Source organism: Delphinus delphis, chromosome 7 (assembly GCF_949987515.2).
Source record: "Delphinus delphis chromosome 7, mDelDel1.2, whole genome shotgun sequence".
Lineage (NCBI taxonomy): Eukaryota > Metazoa > Chordata > Mammalia > Artiodactyla > Delphinidae > Delphinus > Delphinus delphis.
Window position 1 is genome coordinate 98,858,236 of NC_082689.1, and position 26,032 is coordinate 98,884,267.

At 37.5% G+C, this 26,032-nt stretch overlaps 1 protein-coding gene across 4 annotated transcripts in view; it reads right to left on the reverse strand.

The window, feature by feature from the left end:
- Positions 1-26,032, reverse strand: part of SLC35F5 (solute carrier family 35 member F5) — a 135,490-nt gene that overhangs the window by 17,072 nt on the left and 92,386 nt on the right. Inside the window, exons 1-10 of one of the 4 annotated variants that reach the window (XM_060016920.1) lie at positions 24,732-24,983; positions 23,852-23,942; positions 23,554-23,695; positions 15,128-15,271; positions 12,300-12,362; positions 10,370-10,451; positions 9,415-9,605; positions 4,408-4,489; positions 3,572-3,659; positions 1,577-1,641 (exon numbers count right to left, since the gene is read on the reverse strand). In XM_060016920.1, coding sequence (XP_059872903.1) covers positions 1,577-1,641; positions 3,572-3,659; positions 4,408-4,489; positions 9,415-9,605; positions 10,370-10,451; positions 12,300-12,362; positions 15,128-15,271; positions 23,554-23,695; positions 23,852-23,942; positions 24,732-24,771 — 988 coding nt within the window. In that variant the 5' untranslated portion in view covers positions 24,772-24,983. Of the gene's footprint in view, positions 1-1,576; positions 1,642-3,571; positions 3,660-4,407; positions 4,490-9,414; positions 9,606-10,369; positions 10,452-12,299; positions 12,363-15,127; positions 15,272-23,553; positions 23,696-23,851; positions 23,943-24,731; positions 24,984-26,032 lie in introns of those variants that run through there. The other 3 variants (XM_060016921.1, XR_009520179.1, XM_060016922.1) reach the window with 3 other exon arrangements.

Sequence of the window (26,032 nt, forward strand, 5' to 3'; positions counted from 1 at the left end):
GGCCGCTGAGCCTGCGTGTCCGGAGCCTGTGCTCCGCAACGGGAGAGGCCACAGCAGTGAGAGGCCCGCGTACCGCAAAAAAACAAAACAAACAAACAATAAAAACAGCTGTTAAAGGTGCTATCTGCCAGGTGACCATATTCAATACTTTAATCAATTATCCAAAAGTCCAGTGTTTCATTAAATCTATTTATTATTACTATTACTACTAAACTATTTTTAAAAAGCAAAGGGAAAGCCTGTCAACAAAATCTCTCACACACACACAACAAATATATATATTGTTTTACACATACAGATCTGCTCTGGGTGAGAAAGAGGTAAGGCAGTTCAAGACACAGCTCCCTGGGCAGTAACCAGGAATAGTTTAGAAAGCACTGTTGTATTTAATAAACTTTAAATGTCTAAAGAAAGTATCCAGAAGGAGGGACTTCCCTGGTGGTCCAGCAGTTAAGACTCCACGCTCCCAATGCAGGGGGCCCAGGTTCAATACCTGGTCAGGGAGCTAGATCCTGCATGCTGCAACTAAAGATCCCACAAGCCACAACTAAAGATTCCACATGCCGCAACTAAGATCCTGCATGCTTCAACTAATAGCCAGCGCAGCCAAGTAAATAAATAAATGAATATTTTTAAAAATAAATAAAAAATAAAGAAAGTATCCAGAAGGAAACCAGTTAAGCTAGATTTTGATTACCCTTCTTTTGTTAAATCTAAACAATGGATTAAAACCGACGTGTTTACTGTAGTAGTAACTGTTTCAGGCAAGAATCAAAAGTGAATGACAAAATTAGCAGGCAGGTACAAGCATGATGGATAGGATATATGTATAGCCTCAGTATCTCTTACAAGATGATTATTACTTACAAAGGGAAAAATCAGTAACCACACTGGAGCAACCTGACACACCACTTTAAAATTAATGTCACCAGTAATGGGACAAATCAACATCATATGCCTTCTGATATGATATACTTATCAGGACACAATATCACTTCCATGGTATTCTTGCCAAAAATGCACAACATAAATTTAACCATAAGAAAATATCAGACAAACTCAGATTGAAGGACATTCTACGAAACAAGTGGACAGTATCCTCCAAAAATATTAAAGTTATGAAAGACAAGAAAAGACTGAGGGATAGTTCCAGAGTAAAGAAAACTAAGGAAACATGACAACTAAATGCAACAAATGATGTTGGACCAGGAAAAGAACATTAGTGGAAAAAATGGTGAAATCTGAAAAGGATCTACAGACTAAATAAAAATTATTGTAATCACTGTTAATTCCTGATTTTTAAACCTGTACTGTAGTTATGTACATTGTAAATAGTTAAGAGAATCGGGGGGAGTGCTATATGAGAGTTCTGTGAAATATTTTTTAATTTTTTTACATTATTTCCAAAGGAAAAGTTAAAGAAAAAAAGGCCTTGTTAGTGCTCACCCTGTGTGTGTGTGTGTGTGTGTGTGTGTGTGTGTGTGCACGCATGTGTGTGGACATGCACATGCATGATGACATGCACAGAACTTTTCTTGTATACTCTAACAGAAAGAATGCAGAATCAGATACTTACCTATTGGGTCTCTTCCAGCAGATTTTTCAGACTCTGACAGGTTTACCAGCACAACACCTCCGATGCTATGAGAATAACAGTCATTACTGACAAGTAAAATAATAAATTCCTTCAAAAGACTAACCTCAAAGATCAAAATTATTTACAAGTAATAAAGACTAATCTCAACTTTGGGTAAAACTATCAAAGAATTAATGATTTAGTTAATAATATCTAACAATATTATCAGTATAGTATAAGTGCTATACTTATATTAACTCATTTAATCCACATAAAATGCCCAATATTACCTTATAAGGAAGGGATTATTATTATTATCATTCCCATTGTACACATGAGAAAATTATACATAACGCACAAAGAAATGAAGTAACTTGACCAAAATCACACAGCTGGGATTGAAACGCAGGCAGTCTACTTCCAGAGTTCAGTGTTCTTACCTGCTATGCTATCTTCTGCCTTTCAATTAGGAAAAAATTAACCAACTTGTCATTCCTCTTCCAATCTTTTTCGGCAATGTACAAATATCAAAACCCATATAAACCTAGCAATGGCACTAACTCTCACTGGTAAAAACAAAATTAATGGTAAAACTATCCTTAAATATTTAAATAATTAAATTAATCCCATTATTTTAATGTAAAAATAAGACCAAATTAAGGATGTAGAGAAATCAAGAGGTTATTCCTTCATTCAACTGTTGCTTATTGAGCTAAACTTCAGGTTAAGCAATGAACAAGAGAGATGTGGTTCCTGTCCTCATGCAGCCTTATACTGTCTTTCTATTTCTAAGTATCTTTCTACTTTTATTAAGACAATGAAAAGTTAGAAATAGGCATGAATTTTGAACAAAGTTGGATAAACCTCATCACTTCCCTACGACAAATATACTGTATTTCCCTAATGCAAAAATATGTTTGGCTAAAACATGGGCCAATCATGCAAAAAGAATAAATTCCTAGCGTCCATAGTCTAAATGGTAAATTAGTTGGTTCAACCAGATTGCCCATGGAAACTACCATGGTCAAGTTACCCTTATATCTAAAAGAGAGAAACACCACTTATGTGACTGCCGAGTGCCAGTCTCTACGATAATCACTTTCTATATACATCCCTCCAAACTTTAAAACAAGACTGCAAAGTAGTAGATGATATTATCATCATTTTGTCATCTAGGAAATCCTCTCAGAGAGTTTAGGGCAAGTGCCGAGGGGCAAAAAGCAGAGCTCTGATTCAAACCCAGCTCTGACAGTTCAGAAACACTAATCTTTCTGGTAAATTATTCTGCTACCTTCTCTGATTTCTAATTTTCTCTCACAAAAACAACAGCTGCATCAAACCAACATGTCTTTTTTGAGTATTGACTGTGAGCAAAGCTTTATGCTAGGCCTTTGATGACACACAGAAGTAGAAAACAAGGTTCTGACCTTCAAGGGTTTATAATCTCGTAGGGATACAAAGTTAAATAAAGTAAAAGATTTAAGTTAGTCATTAATGATACTTATGTATTGTGTTACAAACAGTAATACAAAATTGCCAGATAATTTATACAGAAATAATTGAAAGATTGAGGCTGAGACAATCAGAGAAGACTGCAGGTTAGATTTCTAGAAGTGGGAGAAGTGAAAACTAAAAACTAAACAAAAAGGGGAACTTGTTTTAGGAAAAGGAAACAGAAACTTGGGAGCTTATGAGGATTAACATGCAGTTAAACGTGAATGTCAGTACAATACTTAGCAGTCCACAGTCGCATGAACGGGAACCAAAGCTGCTCTGGGGTCCTCCCTCCAGTTACCCTCCCCAGGAAGGTTTCAAAAACTAGCCAAGGATGTGATGCAGAGCTGAGTAGCATAATGTCCCCTTAAAACCTTTTATCCTCATCTATCTTTGCCTATACAGTATATTATAATATAAACTATCGTCTATCATTACCAGAAATGCTTTAAACATTGCATTTTTAAGCCGAATAAACTAGCTATTACACTATATTCTTACCTTAAAATTACAGCTAATAGTTTAGAAAGAGTAAATCTATCTCCACTGTTACTTGGAAACATTGCAGCAAGGATTAAGGTAAAAAGTCCTATGGAGAGAAAAGGATAAAAAAAAAGATACATTAGCTTAAATACTGTCAAAATTATTTATTACCAACTTGACTGTTTAAATAAGTTAATTAGACACCTAACTTTTAAACTAATTTTTGTCATTTTTAAATGACTAAGAAGAAGACTGCAGTTACCTAGGCTGAAATGTTCAGATATCACACATAAAAACAGCCTCCAAATGAAACCATGTTTATTTCAACAGTACAGATCAAGTACAGTCCTATTTATTTTAAAACTAATAAGAGAGTTAAACTGAGCATTCAGAGTAACATTCTGACCTCATCATAATCAAGCATGTGAACTAAAGTTATTTTTACAGCTTCAAAAATACTTTTTTATCTTCCAGATTTGGAAGGTGATTCAATTTTAAAAATAAAACACCTTTCATAGGGCAAATTATAGTTATGAAATAAGCAATTACATTTAGCCAAAGGGTTGAAAAAAAGATCTTTAGAAAGAATACGTGAAAGGAAAGATAGCTACAATACAGAGTCAGCCTATAAAACTTTAATATATTGTTGTATAAAAAATACTGTAAAGTATTGGAAGGAATATAAATAGCACAAGGCTACGGCACAAAATTTAAAGATTAAATAGTAGTTATACCAATATACATTAGAAAGAATGAAATAATTTAAAACAAGATAAAAATATATGTATATGTACACATATATATCAGAAATAGGTCTTGAGTTATAATACAGATTTTGAAGACAAATTTCTTACCAGAAGTTGAGGACAAAATATTAACTATAGCAACTTTTGTGTCTGAAAGTGCTTCTTGATATGACAAATTTGCCAAAAACCACTAAAGAAATAGAAAATAAAGTGAAACCTAATAAATGACTTTTTATATTTGTCATTATAATTTATAGTCCCCTCCTTTTTTTCTCCCTCTAAATACTGCTATCATAAGTTTTAAAATCTGCTTTGTACTGAAAAGTCACAGGCCCAAAAAGAAGACAAACATTTATATCAGACCTAATATCTTTGCTATCCAATTTCCCTTAAGAAATTAACAACAGTTGGTTAAAAATTAGCACTGGTCAGGCTTTTTTAAAAATTAGGGTAAATTTAATATCAAATCAACATTGAAATTTGCTTTATCCAAGCACTGATAGTACTCTATTAAGTTTATCTAAATCAAATTTAGGTTGGGGGGAATTCTCAAACATTAAAATACGTACAGATGAATATAACATGATGAGAAATCGATTGAACAAGGTGATGCCTAAGGGGATGGATGGAACTAGCCAGATCGATAGACAAAAGGTTATACTCACTTTGGAAATTTTTAAATGTCCAAGAAATTGTGAATTTACTGGCTAACTGTGATTGTTTCTCTGATTCTCAGTTTTGAGACATAATATAAAGAGGTCTCATAACTTTGAATATAATGAAGGAAGTTTTCCAGCTATGAGGATTTTTTTTTTCTTTTTTCCCTTTTGCTTGTCTAGGCTAGGTTATTCTTATATTCCCAACCCTGTGCCTACTTTGATTTACAGAATAAGAAATAGGACCTCTTTTGATGTAGCCTGGTGTGTGTGTGTGTGTGTGTGTGTGTGCGCGCGTGCATGCATCCAAAGTTCATTTATTTTTACTGCTATCAGATAATCTAATACAGTTTACCACAACTCATCCATTTTTCTGTTGATGAACACTTTTTGACTATTTCAAACAATGTTACCAAGAATATTCTAGCATATGCCGCCTGGGGCATATGTGCATGAGTGCCCCTAATGTAGTATATACTAAGAAGCAGATTGCTGGGTCAAAGTAAATTAACTGCTTGTCTAACTGTTTTCTGTTACTTAAACAGACTGACTGGATAATCATATTCTACTGGAGAATGACTTGTCTCTATTAAGGGAGGGACATCTCTTGATATCTCTCAGAACTTGTAGTTAAGTGAGAAGTACAGTTATTAGCATTTATATTTCAAAGAAGCAGTAGAGACACATGATCTTAGAGCTAGATCTTACTGCTAGGAGGCAGCAGATGGCTGAGTGTCTAGAAGTCTTCATTCAGTATACACTGTACTCAAAGCTAAAGCCAGACTCTGATTCCATCTGTAGTCCTTTGACTTCCTAATTTCACTTGACTATCTAAATAAGAAAATGAGGTTAGCAACTGGTAAGATGGGCAATATAAAATATATATGACAATAGGGGCCACAATCTGCTTGCAGTTGAAGTGCTAAAAGAGAAGCAGAGGGGTTCCCTGGTGGCGCAGTGGTTGAGAGTCCATCTGCCGATGCAGGGGACACGGGTTCGTGCCCCGGTCCGGGAAGATCCCACATGCCGCGGAGCGGCTGGGCCCGTGAGCCATGGCCGCTGGGCCTGTGCATCCGGAGCCTGTGCTCCGCAACGGGAGAGGCCACAACAGTGACGGGCCCGCGTACCGAAAAAAAAAAAGCAGCAGAAGATTCTGCCCTTAATTATCTTTTGGAGATTCTCTACAAGAATAGGCCATGCTTGTGGGGTGATAATTAGCTTTCTTGACCCACTTTCCTTACCACTTTAATACTTAAATACTGTGCTCATTTTCCAAACAATCTTACTGGTCTCTGCTAATGTGAGATAAAGAAATAAAAACAGACAACTTAGATTGCAGGAATTCAAAGAGTATAACTACTCATCACTAGCTATGAACTCTTTCCAGAAAGATCTTCCCATTCTCCAGCTCTCCCCAAACTCCATTCTTTGGCTTTCAAACCCAAGGCAGCCTCATCACAAAAGAAGACCATCTCAACTGCCCTCTGGTAAAAATTATGTTTACAATGTTTCCTTTCATTATTCCAGAGTTGAGGACAACCACTTACTAATAATTAAGCTGTCACAAATAATTTATATAGTATTTCATTATTTCATGAGTGATAATTCATTTTAAAATTAGCATAAAAGCCTGTATGACCTAAATTACATCTTACAGAAAAAATTAAAACACCATAAGTCCTAACGAGACAAGAATTAAAGGACTGGCAAATACAGTAATCATTAACTCCTTTTGACCTACAATGTACTATACATTAGCCACTAGCCACATGTGACTACTAAGCAAATGAAATATGGCTACATTGAATTGAAATGTTTAGAAATTGAAATAAAAACTGAAATTGAAATGAAACACAAAAAGAAATTGAAATGAAATAGAAATTGAAATGCTTAAAAATTGAAATGTTTAGAAGATTTTAGTACAAAGAATGTAAACTATCTCATCAATAATTTTTATAATGATAATATTTTGAAGTGTTTTACATATAGTGGGTTAAATAAAAATATAGTATTAAGGGACTTCCCTGGTGGCGCAGTAGTTAAGAATCTGCCTGCTAATACAGGGGACATGGGTTCTAGCCCTGGTCTGGGAAGATCCCACATGCCCCGGATCAACTAACCCGTGTGCCACAACTACTGAGTCGGCGCTCTAGAGCCCGCGAGACACAACTACTGAGCCTGCATGCCACAACTACTGAAGCCCACGTGCCTAGAGCCCGTGCTCCGCAACAGGAGAAGCCACCACAATGAGAAGCTCCGCACTGCAACGAAGAGTAAGCCCCACTCGCCGCAACTAGAGAAAGCCCGCGCGTAGCAACGAAGACCCAACACAACCAAATAAATTAATCAAAAAAAAAAAATATATATATATAGTATTAAAAGTAACTTGTTTCTCTCTCTTTTTTTTAATGTGGCTACTAGAAAATTTAAAAATACCTATGTGACCTGCATTTGCACATTATATTTCTATTGAACAGCATTGCTCTAGAGCTCATCCAAGCTTATCACTCTATTAAGTCAGGTTTCCAAAAAGACCTGGACTATATTACTCTGACTTTCTACAGAAATGCCTTTACTTAAGATTAACACAGCTCCCTGCTCTTATAACTTACTTAAGGTTGATTTTTCAAAAAAGACTATTAAAGGTGGAAGCAACGTAAGTGTACATCAATGGATGAATGGATAAACAAAATGTGGTATATACACACAGTGGAATATTACATAGCCTTAAAAAGGAAAAATATTCTGACACATGCTACAAAGATGAACCTTAAAGACACTGTGCTAAGTGAAATAAGCCAGTCACCAAAGGAAAAATACTGTATAATTCCATTCATATGAGGTGCACAGAGCAGTCAAATTCACAGAGACAGAAAGTAGAACGGTGGCTGTCAAGAGCTAGGGAGGTGGGAAAGAGAAGTTGTCATTTAATGGGTATAGTTTTAGTTTTGCAAGATGAAAAAGTTCTGATAGACAGTGGTGATGGTTGCAAAACAGTGTGAATGTATTTAATGCCAATGAACTGTACACTTAAAAAGAGTCAAAACAGTAAGTTTTATGGTAGGTATATTTTACCACAATTTTTCTAAAAGGCTGTTATCTGTACGTATCTACCTGTAAATCTGCTATACGGAATAGTGCCTTTCTACATAAGAACCTATGAAATATATTCTCTCAGTTTTGAGTTAGGAAAAGTTTATTTTATCAATAGATGACAAACTGTGTAACTCAGGAAGTTTTCCTTTTTTCCTTTTGCCCATTTGTCTAGAGATGAATTGTGTGCTTTCTTTCTTTCTTTCAATGGAAGTTCCTGATATAATCAACCCATTCCACAGCCAGTTTGCACCCTACACAGACATTATCTGTTTAGTCTGGCTCTTATCCACCGTTCCTTTTTAAACTTTTACTTTATAGATCCTTTTATCGTGTTTCCCCTCAAGTCTCCTTTAAAAATTAGGAGATATAACTAATAAATCTTAGTCTTGCCTTATTTAAAACAAGCAAACTGAAATCACAATAGCATAATCCAAATATATGAGCCTTTAAATTAACTTTATTACATATGTAATTATCATATTACAACTCCCAAAGATTCTTTTATTTGTACTCCTGAATATATTAATCAAGGTATCACTAAAACAGAGGTTATTCAGTTAGAGGATGGTGAAAAATTGGCTATGCAGTAAATATGAGAGGCAAAACTGTAAAGTAAAAAAATCTTATAATCAGGCTAATAATATTGACATTAGCATTGTATCACCTAGTGGTTTAAAATGCTCAGTATAAATTTGAACCTTAAAGGCCCATACTAAACCACCTTGGAATAGTCTACTTCCAATGATACATATAGAAAAGAGCACTGAAATTCATTTTTTTAATTGTAAATCAGAGTTTACTAACTCAGACAAGTTATCTAATCCCAGATTAGCCCAAAATAATATTTTATTTGCTATATGAATATTTTATTGAAACATTAAGCATATTTTTGTTTCTATATTAAAATAATTAAGAAGCCATAAACAAAATTATAAGAAACAATGAAAAAATGTTTACTATGAGTACTTATAAAATATTTGACCACATTTATATGAATTTAAAATAAAACCTCAAAAGGACTTACTTGAAGAAATTAATGCAATCAATGCAAACTCTTATCTGGACATTTACTAGTGCTTGTATATATCATAGTGTGAAATAACTCTATTCCTTATTCTGACCATAAGGCAATGTCAAATTCTAAATATACATGAGTGGTTGTAGTGTATAGTATTTATTGAATTCTTTTACGTATGCCTAGTATTTATTACTTTTAACACTCTAATTTCCCTATGATAGCAGATAACAGAGTTTAAAGTCATGACTAAAGCAACCTAATAGTCTTAAACTTTAATACTATATTGTTGGTATGTCTACTGTCTTAAAAGTCAAATTCCAAACATATAATAAAGAGAAGACTTACCACAAAGCAAAAAAAAAAGCTAATTTTTGCTACTTGAGTTGCAGTTAGTTTCCCCACAGTTTTGAGTAAGGATTCTTGTTCTTTCACGGTAGGATATGACATGCGAGACAACTTAGCTTCCAATGCATGGCTTGATGGAAGCTGTCGAATCTCCATGATATTACTAAACCTTACACGAGACTTTTTGGGAGCTTGAAAGGAAAAGTAAAGTATAAAATCATTAAATGTTTCCCCTCGCATCCAAAAAATGTCACAAGTTTTAATTTACTTATAAATGCATATTATTTAACCCATCTATAATCATATTTGAACAGTCAAAAAAAACAGTTAAATTATTACATGGGACAGCTCTGCTCATTCAAAAGAGTTGGTGGGAAAAATGTTTCCATCTATAAAAAATTTTGAAGGTTTTAAAATGAGACCAATATTCAACAAAGTTTCAAACAACTGCCTGGTTCAGGATTATAGTATGATTATTATTTTAGCATTTACAGTAAAAGTTTATTTGGATTTTTCCTCATAGATATCCAATTTATGAGAATTATTTTCCTGGTCAAGCACACAGAACATTCTTCTGTAGTTCCATTCCTTGAAAGAGAATATCATGGATGAATACTGTGCGTTACACTGAAGCTGGCATTCTTTACCATGTTCAAAGAACCAGCAAAACTCCTGTAATTTGCTATCAAGGTCTTTGATGGCCTGGTTGAAGAGGATACTGTTCATTAATAAATATATCTATATATACATAATAACACCATAGAGATTTCTGGTATTTGGAAGTTATTTCCATTGAATTAATAAAAACGTCCAGTCAACTGGACAACTACAGGCTGAGCCAACACCACTGGAACAGAAGAACAGCCAGGTGATCCAAGGCAGCCCACAGAACCACTAAGTTTTGGGATGGCTTAAATGAAGCTAAAACTTCCACCCACTTCTAAGTTTTGCTTACATTTTTCAGTATCAGTGTTTGTGTTCTCAGGTTTTTCACTCGGAAGATCATGAAATTTCACAGGAACATAAAGAGGTTCACTCTGGAATGCAGCAAAAACAGGAACAAATATAAACAAGTATAATAGCTGATATACTGGCTAAATTTAAGTGGATGGTATATAGACACAGATACCACCCAAAACAGGACTGTTCACCACCATGTTTATACAGCATAATTTTCCCAAAATGCGTTTTCAAGACTTATATAGGAAACTCAAATGATCCACCCAGGTACAATGACAGAAAGAATCAATTTAAAGCTTAGAAATGTAATCACACAGCACTGGCACATTATGATATTTAATTTTTAAATGTCATAAAAACAGACCTCTCTCAGCTAACAGATTATCTGCCATTCCTTTTCATTCATTCTTTTAACATACACATATTGAGCTCCTACTATGTCAGGTGCTGTTCTAGGTCCTAGGGATATAAGAGCGAATAGAGACAAAGTCTCTGTCCTCAGTGATATAAAATAATCTAGTGGTAGACAACAGAATTAAAGCCAGGTTTGTCTAACCATGCTCTAAAAGTCTACATTTTTAAGTGGTTCTAAATCCCCCAAATGTTTTTGTAAATGTTCTTCAGATGATCTGTATTTAAGGCATAATTCTGTTAATTTAAGAAACAAGGCTGTTTCTTAAATTAACATAAAGTATTTTTTATTTCTTTAATTTATCTTTAACTCCTGATACAGACTCTGCCAATGAAAAATATTCAGTAAATGAAGAGACAATAGGATTTGGAAATAGAGGGAGTCTCATTGTTGCATTGAACTTTTCATCATAGCATTTGGCCTAGAATAATTTGACATGTCCATTTTACAGATAATAGAAAAAAATAGTAGAAGAGTAGGCTGCCATCTCAACTCTGTCTTCTACACTGTTAGAGACAACTGATATTAGTCTTGTTTTTGTTTTTTTCTGTTTTTTGTTTGTTTGTTTTTTTGGCCACACAGCGAGGCTTGCAGGATCTTAGTCCCCCAACCAGGGATCAAACCCGCGCTCTCTGTAGTGAAAGCGCAGAGTCCTAACCACTGAACCACCAGGGAATTAGTCTTGTTGATCCTTAGGATCCCAGAGAAAAGAAATGAAATTTTTTCTAGGCTTCACAAACCATTCACAGCACCCGGTAAGCTACCTTGCAAGCAACTGTAGTTCTAAAAGTCAGAGAAACAAAAAACTGTACTGTCAGTAAGGTCACCAAGCTAGTGCTTCATAAATTGGTTATTAAATTTTAGAGTTGACTTTAAAATTTTTCCCAGATAGAATGCCACATTTGGAATAATATATTTTAAAGAGACGCCTTAGTAATGGTGTAAGAATAGATTTTCACATATTCTCTCTCCAACAAGATAATAAATGCTTAAATAGAGCGACTGATAATTCCTTCATATGCTTGCTTATTATCTATCTCCCTCCCTTCCCCGAACACACACTCTCACACACTAGAACATAAGCTGTATTTTGAGAGTCTAGAACAAGTGTTTAACATACATTAAGTGCTCTTAAAAATTTGTGAAATGAATAAGCAAACTGCTTATAGAGTCTCAGTGTCAAGTAAATGTATTTGTTTCTAAGTGGTAATAATATAATAACAAACATGAAGTGACAAAGTTGGTAAGAAACAAAGGACAAAGGACTTCCTTTACTATTTTCAGTCCTTAACTAATTTCCTATTCCCTTCTCTCCCCAGAGGTGGCTGAATTGCTTACTTTTAGGTCTCAGGTATCTCTAAGAAAGTACCAAATTACAACTCTCATGGAGAGCAGCCAACATTGAGATATATTTTTATTTTAATATAGCTGTGGTGCTATCAACGCTATTTCAGTCCTTCCCGCCATGGTCAACTCCACCCGCTCTCTTCATGAGGAGAAAAGAAACACTTACCAAAGAACTATTCATAGTTGTATCTGTTGTACAAGCAGCAAAGTAACCTTCAGCATCTGCAAACTACAAATAATGAGACATGAAATTCAATTAACCTCATGAAATAAAGTAGAACTAATGTGAGTCACAGCTCAAAGGAACAAAACCAAAAATCCAGAGCAGAGCTATAAGGGTATAATCATTATTTTTTTTTTAAAGACACCAATTGTACTTGAACATTTGTTACTTTTTTTAAAAATCAATTAATTAATTTATTTATTTTGGGCTGTGTTGGGTCTTCGTTTCTGTGCGAGGGCTTTCTCTAGTTGTGGCAAGCAGGGGCCACTCTTCATCGTGGTGCGCAGGCCCCTCACTATCGCAGCCTCTCTTGTTGCAGAGCACAGGCTCCAGACACACACGCTCAGTAGTTGTGGCTCACGGGCCCAGCCGCTCCGCGGCATGTGGGATCCTCCCAGACCAGGGCTTGAACCCACGACCCCTGCACTAGCAGGCAGACTCTCAACCACTGCGCCACCAGGGAAGCCCTATAATCATTATTAATAATAACAGCAGCTAATGCCAAGTACTCAACCATGTAAGGTGAGTATTATCATCTTTATTTTATTGATGAAGAAATTGAGGATAAGAAATTTCATCTAAGTAACAGAACTAGGATTAAAGCCCAGTTTAGTCTAACTCTGAACTTAAGCCCTTTTCACAATATTATAATAACATTTCAGATCACCAGGGAGAGGATGGGTGGGTTAGTGAAGAAGACAAATAACATCTTAGCATTATCATGATAACAGTGTTAACCTCAATAATCCCCTAAATGGATTCAGACACTGGACCACTTTGAGCACCACTGTGCTAGTGCTGTAAAAGTATGCTTTTATTCACACCCACAACTACCCTATCATTTATCCCTGCTTAAAGTTTGAAGAGGTTAAATAACTTGCTAAAGATCACACAATCAGCAAGTGACAGAACAAGATTCAAACACCAGAAGCCCATGCCCTTAAAAAACCCTTATAAATCAGTAAGAAAGAGTCAATGTAGAAAAATGGACAAGATATGGACAACTCACAAGAGAATTCTACTGTGCAACAAATATATGAAAAACTAACCAAAACCACACAGATTAAACAAGATACCACTGTCTACCTATCATATTGGCAAAGCATTAGGGTTTTGCTAACAGTTCAATCTCATGCACTGCTAACAGACATGAATCAGGTGCAATTACTGTAGATGAGAATTTAGCAAAAGGAATCAAAAGCTATATAATGACATTACTGTTTTATCCAGCAATTATACTTTTAGGAATTTATCCTAAGTAAATAACTACAGATGTGTACAAAGACATTCCTATTGAATTACAACAAAAGAGAAAGTGAAGGGACTTCCCTGGTGGCGTAGTGGTTAAGAATCCGCCTGCCAATGCAGGGGACACGGGTTCAAGCCCTGGTCCGGGAAGATCCCACATGCCGTGGAGCAACGAAGCCCGTGCGCCACAACTACTGAGCGTGTGCTCTAGAGCCCGTAAGTCACAACTACTGAGCCTGTATGCCACAACTACTGAAGCCCACGTACCTAGAGCCTGTGCTCCACAACAAGAGAAGCCACCGCAATGAGAAGCCCGTGCACTGCAATGAAGAGTAGACCCCGCTCGCTGCAACTAGAGAAAGCCTGCGTGCAGCAACAAAGACCCAACGCAGCCAAAAATAAAAATAAATAAATTTATTTAAAAAATAATTGGGGAAAAGAAAAAAATGGTTAAAATGGTAAATTTGATGTTATGTGTATTTTACCACAATTTTAAAAAGAGAGAGAAGGATAGAGAATTAAAAAAGAAAAAAAAAAAGGAAAAGGATTAATGTAAAAAAGAGTTTTATGGGCTTCCCTGGTGGTAGCACAGTGGTTAGGAATCCACCTGCCAATGCAGGGGACACAGGTTAGAGCCCTGATCTGGGAAGATCCCACATGCTGCAGAGCAACTAAGCCCATGCGCCACAACTACTAAGCCTGCGTTCTAGAGCCTGCAAGCCACAACTACTGAGCCCGCATACCACAACTACTGAAGCCCGTGTGCCTAGAGCCCATGCTCCTCAACAAGAACAAGAGAAGCCACCGCAACGAGAAGCCCGCGCACTGCAACAAAGAGGAGCCCCCGCTCACCGCAACTAGAGAAAGCCCGCGCACAGCAACGAAGACCCAATGCAGGCAAAAATAAATAAATGTGTAAAAAATTAAAAAAAAAAGAGTTTTATATTCTTTATTATCAAAAATTCAGTTTCTACTACACGGAAGATACATTACTACATAAACTGCCATTTCTTTCAACACTTAAAAACAAGCATTTTATGTGACATTAATGATGGAATATAATTTGATTAGCCAAACATCTGAAATATGCCCTGAAATATGTTATTTTCATTTTAACATATAAACTTTGAATTAGTTTGCTTCTACAATCAACTTTACAACTAATTAGATGATATTTATTTGATCTGCAAATGACCATAGACTCTAGATATTCTTCTTATCCTTTATCTTCCATCAACTTCTCCACATTAATTGATTTGGACTAGTTAAGTAAGTCTTAACAACTCAGAGCGTGTCATGAGGTAAGGGAAAGAAAGTGATTATGTTCCTCTGACTTCTCACAAAACATTCTGATGTCAAGCTGATTAGAAGAGTAAATTTAAAAGTATGGACAAAAGCAAGTTTTTCTTATATCATGCTATCTTCACTCATTTAAAGAACAAGTTAAAATCTGTTTTTCAAGAAACTAATAGTTCAAAAAAATTTACCCCCACTCCAACAAACACTTAAAATTTTAAACTTACAAAAGCAGCATGCTTTCCTCGAAATCCTCTTGTACACTGTTGTCTCCACGGCTTCCAAATTATAAAGCCCAAAAGGTACAGAACAAACATAGATGTTTTTGCAAAGGTGCTGAAGAATGGTTTGTTGTACTGAGTAAAAACATACTGTGGAGGAAAAAGTTACAGAAACTATGAGACAAACCTTATTACTCATTTCCAATAAAATACAGTTATTACATGATTTTTAACTCTAGAAGTTCATTTGGAAGGGAAAGATCAAAAGGGATTATAAAAATAACTTGAATTCATTTCTGAATATTGTATTTGCCTTGCATACAAAGGATAATATTTCCAAAACAAAGCAGCAACAACTTGCAAAACAACTTTTGTTCAATATTCACTGAAAACCTACTATGCAACAGTATCTATACTAGCAGCTAAGGAAAAATAAGACAGGATTTCCTGAGAGGAGATCTATAGATACAGATACAGATTAATAGACATAAATATAGATATGAAGAATACACAGTGTAATGTGCTAATACCATGATAGGGGGATACAGGGTACCATGGGAGTACCAAAGAAAGACAGAGCATTTTGAACGTTACAGAAGTTTCCCAAAAGAAGCTATTCTTGATCTGTACCTGAAGGCCCAAACAGAGGAAATAGCATAAAGGGAGGCAATGAAACAGTATGGGGTATGAAGAAAACTGCATGAAGTTTAATGTTATTAGGAAGTTATACAACAACCTGTAATCATTGTTTTTTCCTGTTTGATTTTTAAAAATTGAACTATAGTTGATTTACAGTGTTGTGTTACTTTCAGGTGTACAGCCAAGTGATTCAGTTTTTTATGTGTGTGTATATATATATATATATATATATATATATATATTCTTTTTCAGATTCTTTTCCATTATAAGTTATTACAAAATATTGAATATAGTTCCCTGTGCTATATAGTAGATCCTTGTAATCCTCATTTAAATTGAAAATATCAGAATGAACTCATAATTTTTGTTTCCAAAAAAACCTAGTTATGTGCATTGAAAAGGCCTAGAAAAAAATGATAACCCAGAGAGGGCAGACAGCAGAAGGAAGAAGAACTATAATTCTGCAGCCTGTGGAAGGAAAACTACATTCACAGAAAGACAGACAAAATGGAAAGGCAGAGAACTTTGTACCAGATGAAGGAGCAAGATAAAACCCCACAAAAACAACTAAATGACGTGGAGATAGGCAACCTTCCAGAAAAAGAATTCAGAATAATGACAGTGGAGATGATCCAGGACCTCGGAAAAAGAATGGAGGCAAAGATAGAGAAGATGCAAGAAATGTTTAACAAAGACCTAAGAGAATTAAAGAACAAACAGAGATGAACAATACAATAACTGAAATGAAAACTGCACTAGAAGGAATCGATAGCAGAATAAATGAGGTAGAAGAACGGATAAGTGACCTGGAAGACAGAATGATGGAATTCACTGCTGTGGAACAGAATAAAGAAAAAAGAATAAAAAGAAATGAAGACAGCCTTAAGAGACCTCTGGGACAACATTAAACACAACAACATTCGCATTATAGGGGTCCCAGAAGGAGAAGAGAGAGAGAAAGGACCCGAGAAAATATTTAAAGAGATTATAGTCGAAAACTTCCCTAACATGGGAAAGGAAATAGAAGCCAGAAGGGAGTGGCATGATACACTTAAACTGATGAAAGGGAAGAACCTACAACCAAGATTACTCCACCTGGCAAGGATCTCATTCAGATTTGATGGAGAGATCAAAAGCTTTACAGACAAGCAAAAGCTAAGAGAATTCAGCACCACGAAACCAGCTCTACAACAAGTGCTAAAGGAACTTCTCTAAGTGGGAAACACAAAAGAAGAAAAGGACCTACAAAAACAAACCCAAAACAATTAAGAAAATGGTCATAGGAACATACATATCGATAATTACCTTAAATGTGAATGGATTAAATGCTCCAACCAAAAGACACAGGCTTGCTGAATGGATACAAAAACAAGACCCAAAAAAAAAAAAAAAAAAAAAAAAAAAAAAAACAAGACCCATATATATGCTGTCTACAAGAGACCCACTTCAGACCTAGGGACACATACATACTGAAAGTGAGGGGATGGAAAAAGATATTCCATGTAAATGGAAATCAAAAGAAAGCTGGAGTAGCAATACTCATATCAGATAAAATAGACTTTAAAATAAAGAATGTTACAAGAGATAAGGAAGGAAGTACATAATGATCAAGGGATCGATCCAAGAAAAAGATATAACAATTATAGATACATATGTACCCACCAAAGGAGCAACACAATACATAAGGGAACTGCTAACAGCTATAAAAGAGGAAATTGGGCTTCCCTAGTGGCGCAGTGGTTGAGAGTCCGCCTGCCAATGCAGGGGACATGGGTTCATGCCCCGGTCCGGGAAGATCCCACGTGCCGCAGAGCGGCTGGGCCCGTGAGCCATGGCCGCTGAGCCTGCGCGTCCGGAGCCTGTGCTCCGCAACGGGAGAGGCCACCACAGTGAGAGGCCCGCGTACCGCAAAAATAATAATAATAATAATAATAATCTTCTAACGAACAAAAGCCCAGGACCAGATGGCTTCACAGGTGAATTCTATCAAACATTTAAAGAAGAGCTAACACCCATACTTCTCAAACTCTTCCAAAAAATTGCAGAGGAAGGAACACTCCCAAACTCATTCTACGAGGTCACCATCACCCTGATCCAAAACCAGATACTACCAGAAAACAAAGATACCACAGAAAAAGAAAATTACAGACCAATATCACTGATGAATATAGATGCAAAAATCCTCAACAAAATACTAGCAAACAGAATCCAGACAGCAATCAGTGAAAAAAAAGAAATAAAAGGAATCCAAATTGGAAAAGAAGTAAAGCTGTCACTGTTTGCAGATGACATGATACTGTACATAGAGAATACTAAAGACTCTACCAAAAAACTACTAGAGCTAATCAATGAATTTGGTAAAGTAGCAGGATACAAAATTAATGCACAGAAATCTCTTGCATTCCTATACACTAATGATGAAAAATCTGAAAGAGAAATTAAGGAAACACTCCCATTTACCACTGCAACAAAAAGAATAAAATACCTAGGAATAAACCTACCTAAGGAGACAAAAGACCTGTATGCAGAATGGAATAAGACACTGATGAAAGAAATTAAAGATGATACAAGCAGGTGGAGAGATATACCATGTTCTTGGATTGGAAGAATCAACATTGTGAAAATGACTATACTACCTAACGCAATCTACAGATTCAATGCAATCCCTATCAAACTACCAATGGCATTTTTCACAGACATAGAACAAAAAATTTCACAGTTTGTACAGAAACACAAAAGACCCCGGATAGCCAAAGCAAACCTGAGAAAGAAAAATGGAGCTGGAGGACTCAGACTCCCTGACTTTAGACTATATTACAAAGCTACAGTAATTGAGACAGTATGGTACTGGCACAAAAACGGAAATATAGATCAATGGAACAGGATAGAAAGCCCAGAGATGAACCCATGCACATATGGTCACCTTATTTTTGATAAGGATGCAAGAATATACAATGAAGAAAAGACAGCCTCTTCAATAAGTGGTGCTGGGAAAACTGGACAGCTACATGTAAAAGAATGAAATTAGAACACTCCCTAACACTATACACAAAAATAAACTCAAAATGGATTAAAGACCTAAATGTAAGGCCAGACACTATAAAACTCTTAGAGGAAAACATAGGCAGGACACTCCATGACATAAATCACAGCAAGATCCTTTTTGACACACCTCCTAGAGAAATGGAAATAAAAACAAAAATAAACAAATGAGACCTAATGAAACTTAAAAGCTTTTGCACAGCAAAGGGAACCATAAACAAGATGAAAAGACAGCAATCAGAATGGGAGAAAATATTTGCAAATGGGAGAAAATATGTGCAAATGAAGCAACTGACTAAGGATTAATCTCCAAAATTTACAAGCAGCTCATGCAGCTCAATATGAAAAAACAAACAACCCAATGCAAAAATTAGCAGAAGACCTAAACAGACATTTCTCCAAAGAAGATATACAGACTGCCAACAAACACATGAAAGAATGCTCAACATCACTAATCATTAGAGAAATGCAAATCAAAACTACAATGAGGTATCACCTCACACCAGTCAGAATGGCCATCATCAAAAAATCTACAAACAATAAATGCTGGAGAGGGTGTGGAGAAAAGGGAACCCTCTTGCATTGTTGGTGGGAATGTAAATTGATACAGACACTATGGAGAACAGTACGGAGGTTCCTTAAAAAACTAAAAATAGAACTACCATACGTCCCAGCAATCCCACTGCTGGGCATATACCCAGAGAAAACCATAATTCAATAAGAGTCATGTATCACAATGTTCACTGCAGCTCTATTTACAATAGCCAGGACATGGAAGCAACCTAAGTGTCCATCGACATATGAATGGATAAAGATGTGGCACACATATACGATGGAATATTACTCAGCCATAAAAAGAAACGAAATTGGGTCATTGGTAGAGAGGTGGATGGATCTAGAGAATGTCATACAGAGTGAAGTAAGTCAGAAAGAGAAAAACAAATACCCTATGCTAACACATGTATGTGGAACCTAGAAAAATGGTACAGATGAACCGGTTTGCAGGGCAGAAATAGAGACACAGATGTAGAGAACAAATGTATGGACACCAAGTGGGGAAAGTGGCGGGGTGGTGGTGGTGGTGGTGTGATGAATTGGGAGATTGGGATTGACATGTATACACTGATGTGTATAAAATAGATAACTAATAAGAACGTGCTGTATAAAAAAATAAATAAAATTCAATTAAAAAAAAAAGATAACCCAGAAGCAATGAACACCTCTAGAATCCAGATGATGATCTGTACCATCTTGCACACAAAAAAAAAACACAGGACCTTGAAGAAAGGGTTAAATCCAAGTATGGGACAGGAATGTATGAGATGAGTCTGGGGCATCTTGTGCCAGAAGGCAAACAGGATGTTAAAGATTAATGGGGTAATATTGAAAGGACACTGGAGAGAATTTAAAAGGGCTCCCACCGGCCTCAGATAGGGCAGTTTAAGCATCAAAAGGGATAATAACTGGGCTTCCCTGGTGGCGCAGTGGTTGAGAGTCCGCCTGCCGAGGCAGGGGACATGGGTTCGTGCCCCGGTCCAGGAAGATCCCACATGCCGCGGAGCGGCTGGGCCCGTGAGCCATGGCCGCTGAGCCTGCGCGTCTGGAGCCTGTGCTCCGCAACGGGAGAGGCCACAACAGTGAGAGGCCTGTGTACCGCAAAAAAAAAAAAAAAGGGATAATAACCACAATTGCTTAAAACACATCAAATATACAAAAGTCCATAAATGTATAATGATATGCAAAAAATCCTCAATGGTTACTTCCGGAAGTTGCTAGGCAACATTAGTTTAAAATGAATAAAGGGGAAAAAAATGAATAAAGGGAAAGAATCAAGATTTATCCAACCTTTCCTACATGACCCGTGTATCAGGATAACCAAAGAGTAGTTGTGGAAAAGTTCTCCTTAAAGAATTCTAGCTAATAAACGCAGAAGGAACGACCCTTAGAAAAATCACCATTTTACAACCCTAGTGAAATACTCTATCTGGGCAATAATTATATGGATATTCAACCATTACCTAAAGATTGATGAGGAACTTACAGTGCTCAAATTGGCATCATCCAAAGTAAGACTTGCAGACATTATGGGCCTCATGTTGTGATGTCCAAGGAAGTACCCAATACCACCAAGGCATTTTTTCCTAAAAACTGAACCTAAATCAAATCAAGACTTTACATCTACCATTTTACAGGAAATAAGAGAGACAAAGGAGCAAGCTAAATGAAATCTCAAGGAAGTAATTAGCCAAATCCAGAACATGTGTGCTGTGGACTGAATGTTTGTATCCCCTTAGGTGAAAATCTTAACCCCCAATGTGATGGTATGAGGAAGCAGGAGCCTGTGGGATGTGATTAGGTCAGGAGGCTAAGTCATGAATGAGATTAGTTCCACATAAAAGAGACTCCCGAGAGCTCTCCTGCCCCTTATGCTTTGTGAGGACACAGTGAGAAGACTGCCATCTAAGAACCAGGAAGCGGTTCACAACAGACATCAAAACTGCTGGCGCCTTGATCTTGGGTTTTTCACTCTCCAGAACTGTAAGAAATGTTGTTTGAACCACCCGGTCTACGGTTGTCTGTTACGGTAGCAGCCCAAATGGACTACGACAGTGTGGTATATTCTACAGGAAGAATGATCCAATTTCTCCAACAAATCAAAAAAAAAAAAGAAAGGGAGGGAATACGGTTAAGGACTAAAAGTGACTTAAAAGTTCCAACAAGTATAATGTGTGATCTTTGACTAGATCCTAACCTAAAAAGACGTCCTTGACAACCAGGGAAATTTGAATATCAAATGATTTTAATGAATTATAATTGATTTTGTGAGATATATTAATGGCATGGTAATTATATTTACAAAATTAGAAGTCCTTTTGAGATGAATATGAAAGAATTTATAGGTGAAATGTCAGGTAGCTAGAATTTGCTTTAAACACTGGAAGAAAAAATGTTTGGGAAGGGGTTGATAAGATTGGCAAAATTTGGGGCTTCCCTGGTGGCATAGTGGTTAAGAATCCGCCTGCCAAGGCAGGGCACAAGAGTTCGAGCCCTGGTCTGGGAAGATCCCACATGCCGCGGAGCAGCTAAGCCTGTGCACCACAACTACTGAGCCTGTGCTCCAGAGCCCACGAGCCACAACTACTGAGCCCACAAGCCACAACTACTGAGCCCGCGAGCCACAACTACTAAATCCTGCGCGCCTAGAGCCCGTGCTCCGCAACAAGAGAAGCCACCGCAATAAGAAGCCCGCGCACCGCATCGAAGAGTAGCCCCCGCTCGCAGCAACTAGAGAAAAGCCCGCGTGCAGCAACAAAGACCCAACACAGCCAAAAATAAATAAATAGAATAAATAAATCTATTAAAAAAACTGTTGGCAAAATTTGATAACTGTTAAAGGTAAGTGATGGGTACGTGAAGATCCATTACACCATTCTCTCTACTTTGTATATGTCAGAAAATTTCCACAATAAGAAGACTGATTTTCAATTTTGAAATACACAGTCTATCTTAAGTTTGAAGAGCATATGTGGCTGAGGAATTAGACACATTACATATGCTCCTGGATAACCAAATTATAAAATATCCTCTTATCAACAGGTTTTACTTTTTTCAAAAATAGGGACAAGTTTGTTGTTGGGTTTTTTGTTTTTCCTTTTTCCTTTGCTTAGATATGGATTGTTAAATTATAATTTAATCAGGTGCTCTTTTGTCCTAAATTTTATTATGTGATAAATAAAAACCAAATTATTTATTTAAAATTAAAATAAAAATTTAAAGATAGGCTTATTTCCCTGTCATCATTAAAGAGGGTTCTTTGTAGTTAAACTACAGAGTGTTAATCTAAAAACTAAAAAGGCTGTAGAAAAGTGAAAAATAAATGGCCTATTGTATTCCAGAGTCTAAGTCCTACAAGGCTAAACATTTATTCATTCATCAGATACAATGTCAATGTCAACTATTTACTTAGCTACCATGTGAGATGACCAGCAGTATCACACTGCTTCTTTTGAGATTTAAGCTCATTGCATAAATGCTAGTCTTCCTTTTGCCTTAAGATAGCAACATGTAAGTTGAAATGCAGTAACTTCTGAAAATAGGTTTTTACAGAGATCATTAGCCAAACAGAATAAAGTACCTGTACAAGCTGTACAAGTTGAAAGAAAAACTAGCTTGTGAACTCAAAATACCACATTACTACCGACAGGTCATCAATAAAAACAACATAAAATTTAACTAAAGGCAATCACTGTATACATATACTTCATAATAATGTTTGAATCGGCAAACATATAAATGTCCATGCACGCATGTATGTGTACGATAGTGCCCTGTACATGAAAACTCAGATCACTTTCACTCATCTGTCCTAAAGCATTCTCACTTTCTACTAAATGGTGACAAATGGATTCGCATCCTAGATGGCTGTTCCACTAGAAGATAGTATTTCTAAAGAAAGAAATTAATTTAGGAAAAAAAACAACAAAAACACCCACAAATATTAAGAAAATATGCATGTACCTCATTTTCTAAATAACCTCCCTAAAAGATATAAGAAAACTGTATGAAGCAACAAAAAGAGTATCCTTTCAGTTTCAACTTGAATTAATACTAATTCATTATCAAAGAAAAGATAAATAATTCAACAATCTTCAAAATACTGCTTTAAGATGAGAGATAGTAATGACGAGAGATACTATAACAATAATAATATTTCTATAACGCAACATCATTCCTAGACAAGAATTACATACCGAAGTAAGTTCTGAGGATGCGACCCATATCACGTCAACAAGTAGGAGAATAACAATCCCAAGAGCCATTCGCCTGCGCTGAGTGAAACCACTGCTCTGGGAATTCATTCGGTTCATGATAAATACACACACCATTTGCAGTCTGTTTCGTGAAAATACAGATCACATTAGAGGAGGTATTTTTTAAATAACCATAAAAAAATGAGAAAATTAGTATAACAGAAATATCTTACATTTGTTAAGCTAACGTTCAGGTTGAAAGTCATACAGGTTAAAAAAAAAAAGGCGTGCAATTTACCTTATTTTAAAGGCCTTTCTGAGGTCTTCAAGAGCAGCGCCTGAAAACTGGTCAGATCTGAGCCTAAACGGAGGTGAAAAACTCAGCGCACCTAAAAACCACCACAAAACAATGCTTATGAAAACATCAACCACTCAACATAAGATTCCTAAGCTCTTTTTCACTCTTCACCTTCCAAATGAAAGAATATCGAAGTGTGTGAAATATAACTGACACTTTCCTCTAGACTTTCATGTTATCCGTTGTGTATTTCTAATTATACTCAGAAAAGAACACGGTACAGGAAAAAAAAAAAAAAAGCAGTATTCAACAAACGGCATATTTAAGAATAGTTAGCTACTGAAAAATAGCTTCTCCGAGTTTCATAAATACAGAACTGCATTCGCCTCCCGTGCCTCTCTCCGGAGGTACCCACTCCCGGGACAGCGTCTAGACACGCGCCTGTTCCTAAGTGTCTTTTCCGTCCCCGATCTCGAGCGGAGTTGGGTGATGTGAGAGGAAGGGATTTGTTGTGAGTCTCGACGGCACGTTTCCAAGCACCTCACGTGGTAAAGGGAAAGGATCCTCCAGGCTTCCCCACCCATCCCTGTCCACTTATTTTAGCTCTAAATAGTCATTCACGAGATGGGTGGGGAAAACAGCTGTTAAAGGGAATCTTCCTTTTTCGGAGGAAAAAAAAAAAAGTTAAGCCGGTGACGCCTCCCCTGGGAAGGCGAGTAAAGCCCTGAAGCGGCGGCGCCCAGGCAGCTTCCCCAGACACCGTTGCCGTTTCGGTCAAAGCACGTCGGCTGCTACCAAAGGCTGGAGGTGGGGCTGTTGGTGGACCCTCAATCCCGGCTTCGGTGCCGGGTGATTTCGCGGGCCTCCCGTGCCTACCTACCTGGCCTTCTTGCCCCGCGATGGTGTCGTGGCGGCACCATGAGCGGACCCGGCCCGGACCCGCCGCCGCCCAGGGCCACGGCCGCGGCCTCGGACTCACAGGGCTGTCGCGGCGCCTAACATTGCGCTGCGCTGGAGGCCCAGCCCCTGAAGCCGCGGTGCCCCTCGGAGCTAGGCTGCCGACGCCACCCGGCTCCACTCGGCCCGGGAGGGCGGGGAGCGGGTGAGAGTGAGGAACCGCGCAGGCAGCGATGGCCGCGGAGGCCTGGAGCTGGATCCAGGCCCCGCCCTGGGCCCGCCCCCGGCCCCGCCCCCGGGCCCGGCCAGCCAGCCTGGCCTGCGGCCCTGCCCCACGGCCTGAGGGCGGTGGCGCGCGGGTTACGTCACGGAAGCGCAAAGGCGGCCGCGGGAGGGTCCGCCTCTAGGGTGGTTTGGCGGCGCTGGGCACCGAGCGCGGAGGAGGTGCGGCTGGGGCGGCAGGGAGGAGCGGAGGTGGGAAGAAGGGAAGTGGGGCGCGGTGGAAGGAGAAGAGGGAAGCGGGCGTGGGTGGCTGGGTTGGAGCGAAGGTCAAGGGAGGTGGCCGAGCCTCCAGATGGCCCCGCACTAAACAACTCCAGGCAACTCTCGATATTCCTTTCTCGAGAAGAGGCCGGAAAAGCAAAATGGCTTGGGAGAACTTTTGCTTTCTGGAAACTTTTTGTATGTAAAGTAGATCCCAGCTCTGGGAATTAGAAGCTGTGTCCCTAGGGCAAGCTACTTCACCTCCCTGACCCTCAGTTTCCTCATCTGAAAACTGGGCATAATAATAGTACCAGCCTCATCTGTTAGTTTGTACATATGCCAGGATTACATGAGCGTACAAATGTGAAGGGCTTAGATAATTCATGGCAGGTAGAACACAAATGTTAATAATTATTACATTGTACAGACTTTTTCTTAATCATCTTCAGTATCCCATAAGAAAAATGGCTTGCCATTGTGCTGGTTTGCATTTAGAAAACAAAAACAATACTACGAGGTTCTGTATGGAGTTGTCTACCACCAGCACATTTGTAACATCTTTATGAGATGGTGTGAAGAAATGAAATTTTCTTCTATAGTCAAATGTAGTGCATTTCTTACCTTTTTAATCTCTCGTTTTATTAAAATTGAATGTATTGAATTTTTTCAGTTGACTAATAAAACAATACCAATGGACATTTTTTGTGTTAATCTAGTCAATTTCTAATAAACTATCAGCATCAAGCTCCTCTAATAAATTATTCAGAAACGTACCATGCAGAATAGAAAAACCTTAACCAT